This window comes from Dendrobium catenatum, unplaced genomic scaffold (genome assembly GCF_001605985.2).
Source record: "Dendrobium catenatum unplaced genomic scaffold, ASM160598v2 original_scaffold_195567, whole genome shotgun sequence".
Classification (NCBI taxonomy): Eukaryota; Viridiplantae; Streptophyta; class Magnoliopsida; order Asparagales; family Orchidaceae; genus Dendrobium; species Dendrobium catenatum.
In genome coordinates, this window is record NW_021513985.1 from 509 (window position 1) to 3,667 (window position 3,159).

The following is a 3,159-nucleotide window of genomic DNA, read 5'->3' on the forward strand; positions in this document are numbered from 1 at the left end:
TTTTTTAAAAATTAACAAGAAAACAACAAAAAAATTAGTTAATGAAATTATAATTTATTGTCTAAAAAATAAAATAACCTTAAATCTCAATCAAAATGCCATTAATTTGTTATCTGAGGTTCAAAATGTCATCAGCCCACAGAACAATTAGCATAATTACACAAAACAGAACTGCAATTCTGCAAGTAAAAAAAAAAAAAGATATTTACTACTTATATATTTTGATTCCGTGCAAACAGAAAGTTTACATCCACAAATATATATAAATATAACAATTAAAAGCAACACAAGCCTACAAACAAAACATTATAGAATAGCAGCAGACCTTTAATGTCACTCAATGCGTGTTTTTTTTTTTTTCTTTTCTTTTTTGTTCCTATGGAGAAAGTGGCCATTCAAAACCAGCAAAAGCTTCATTGAATCCACCTCCATAGAATCTGACCTGCAACCTCTCCACATTGCGCTCATCAATATCACCATTCCAAAGAGTTTCTTCATCACTCATATCTTCATAGCCACCATCATCATCATCATCATCATCATCATCATCCATGAAATCCCAAGAATACTCTGAAGTATCAGAGTAATCTGAGCATTCATTCCAGAAGCTCCTCTCGTAGGAATCGACAATGTCGGGGCCGAGAATCTTCAACTCTGGATACTTCTCCTTCATCAATTTCTCATCAAGCTTGACATCCCAGCATCCCCTTATGTCAAGGAACTCAAGCTCTTGACAATGGGAGAGTATTTGAAGGACACCTTCGGTTGTGAGGAGGAGATAAGCCAGCTCGAGGTGTCGGAGCTTGGGCATGCTGAGGGCAATGGCGAGGGCTTCGTCGTCCTGGCACACTTTGCCGGCAACCTCGAGAGGGTGCATTGTGCGCCGGAGGCTGACTAGAGATTTGCAGTGTAGGCCAAATGATTTTAGAGCCCGAGCACCGATGTTCTTGCAGGAACTGATATCTAAGAAGGTGATGTTAGAGAGCCTTCCCGCAACTAGCTCGACAATGGCGTCGCTCATCTCGCTCCTCGGCATCTCGAGGGACTGAAGCGAACCAGCACTTGCATAACATACGAGCTAATAGAATCAGGGATGGTGAAGAATCGATGGGGTTATATATTATATTTGTAACAGAACTATGAAAGTATTAAACTGGCAATCTAATTATAGGAAATTACCAGATTTCAGAATGGTTGCAGAGGATCAATAAGTAGTATAACAATCGGATTAGGGCATAAAGATCGGATTTTGGAGATGAGAGTTCACTTACTAATCGGCGATGAAGGATAAGATGGAATCATTAGGGACGCCGGAGACGGCGAGGCGTCGACAATAACCGGAGCTCCGACGGACGAGAAGGTGGAGCATTCGTTCGATCTGTTCAGGCTCGACCCTGCGGCTCCACTCCTCGAGATCGATCTCTTGCCAGCAATAAGGGCCGGACACCGCCCGGTTCCACGACTTGCATACCCTAGGAACCACTGAAAGAATCTCCTGAAGAGGAAGATTGCGGAAGATCAATCCCAGAGCATCCGGGATCAGCTCCTCCCATGACCGGAATTCCACGAACTCCCCCATGTTTCCTCTTCAATAACTGCGATACGGTCGCCCAATCGAAATCAGACAGGAGAATCAAAACACGAAGAAGAAAACGAAGAGGGATTAAATAAACAAACCTGGGTGAAATTAAAAAGAAAAAAAAAACGCTTTCAGAACTCAGATTGGGCGAATTTGAAAAGAGTGGGTGGGAAGTTATTAAAGCGCAGGCCAAAGAAACGGCAGCAAGAAAAGAACCCAAATGGCAAACACAGCTGCAGTTTTCAGATAACACGCGGCTTTATGATCGGAAAGCGAAAGTAGAACATTCCACTTTCAATCCACGGACCGCAAAACATTAAACGAAAAAGCAGAAGCCTAAACGGCGAGAAGATCAAAGCCAACCCATGACCTGAAACACATTAAAAGCTCAAAGCGGGCTAAAAATGGGAAAAGATCCGTGGAGATTGAGGGATCAAGATGGGCAAACGATTGCAGCTTGTTGGAGAAGAAAGAATGCCCAATCTCGGCTAATCGTTCATTAAAGGCGACACCTTTGATGCCCGGTAACTGTCTGAGGAAAAAAAGAGGAAGATGAGAAGCAAATAGAAACAAGGAGAAAGAATTTAAAGCCGATTCGAACCTGCTTGAGATCAATAGTAGGAGGAAGATGATTTCTTTGGAGAAAATGGACCGAGTGAGAGAGATAGTGAGAGATAAAGAGCGAGTTGTCTGAGTAGAAGAAGGAGAAGCCAACAAACCCAACAAAACCAGAGCGAAAATAGGGGGAAAAGTGAGTGGATGGCAAAGTCGGAATTTTATAATTTAATGAAATAATATTATCTAAAATATACATTAAAAAAAAAAATATTTTTTGTTTTAACTTCCACGTTCTACGTGACATGTTGTAGCCTTGTGAATGGGCGGGCCCACTAAATTATTATAATCATATTTCTTAGCTTATAAATACTGAGGACAAAAAAAGTTGGAGAGCAGCTGAACTCGCCAAATTAAGGTTGGAATTTGATTATAAAGCATAGAAATTTTAAATAACTCTGATTTTTCAAGAACTTTGGTTTTTACCGGTGGGATTTTGGTTGGGAAATTTTTTTTTAATTATGTTAAAATGAATTTTTAATATAATTTTTTTTATTTAAAAAGTTTTGATGTTAAAAAATTATTTTAAAAAATAATAAGAAGCATAATTTGACTTTATCTTTGCTTAAATTAATTTTATATATTTATAAGAATTTTCTTTGTGAATTTATAAATTATTGGACAGCCCTAAGTTATGAATTTGATCTAAATAAGAGAAAACTTTAGAATAAACCCTTGAATATTAGTATATGATCAATTCGGGCTCTATTTGAGATGGTTGCATGCAGTGTTTTACAGAGATAGCGTTCTCGTGACTTTGCTTTTAAGACTCTTAGGGCTCGTTTGGGACGGCATTTTTATTGCTTCTTAATAAACTTTTAGAAAGCTATTTTAAGAAGCATCAAGAAAGTCGTCCCAAACGAAACCTCAGGCTTTATTCGGGGTGATTGTAGCTTTTGATAAAAGTAGTTATAAAGTTGTTGTGCATTATTAGAGAACCAAAATGAGTAAATGTATTAATATGA

At 38.6% G+C, this 3,159-nt stretch overlaps 1 protein-coding gene across 3 annotated transcripts; it reads right to left on the reverse strand.

Annotated features, from left to right (window-relative positions):
- Window positions 1-186: 186 nt before the first annotated feature.
- On the reverse strand, window positions 187-2,334 carry LOC110100984 (F-box protein FBW2). 3 transcript variants are annotated; one of them, XM_020828710.2, is made up of 4 exons: window positions 2,181-2,334; window positions 1,678-2,111; window positions 1,272-1,595; window positions 187-1,061 (listed from the first exon to the last, which is right to left on the reverse strand). In XM_020828710.2, the coding sequence occupies exons 3-4, from the start codon at window positions 1,577-1,579 to the stop codon at window positions 377-379; spliced, it is 993 nt and encodes a 330-aa protein (XP_020684369.1). In that variant the 5' UTR covers window positions 1,580-1,595; window positions 1,678-2,111; window positions 2,181-2,334; the 3' UTR covers window positions 187-376. The 3 variants fall into 3 exon arrangements, with proteins under 3 accessions (XP_020684369.1, XP_020684372.1, XP_020684370.1); XM_020828713.2 differs by having other exon boundaries at window positions 1,678-2,107; window positions 2,181-2,331; XM_020828711.2 differs by having other exon boundaries at window positions 1,272-2,111.
- Between the last annotated feature and the right edge of the window lie 825 nt (window positions 2,335-3,159).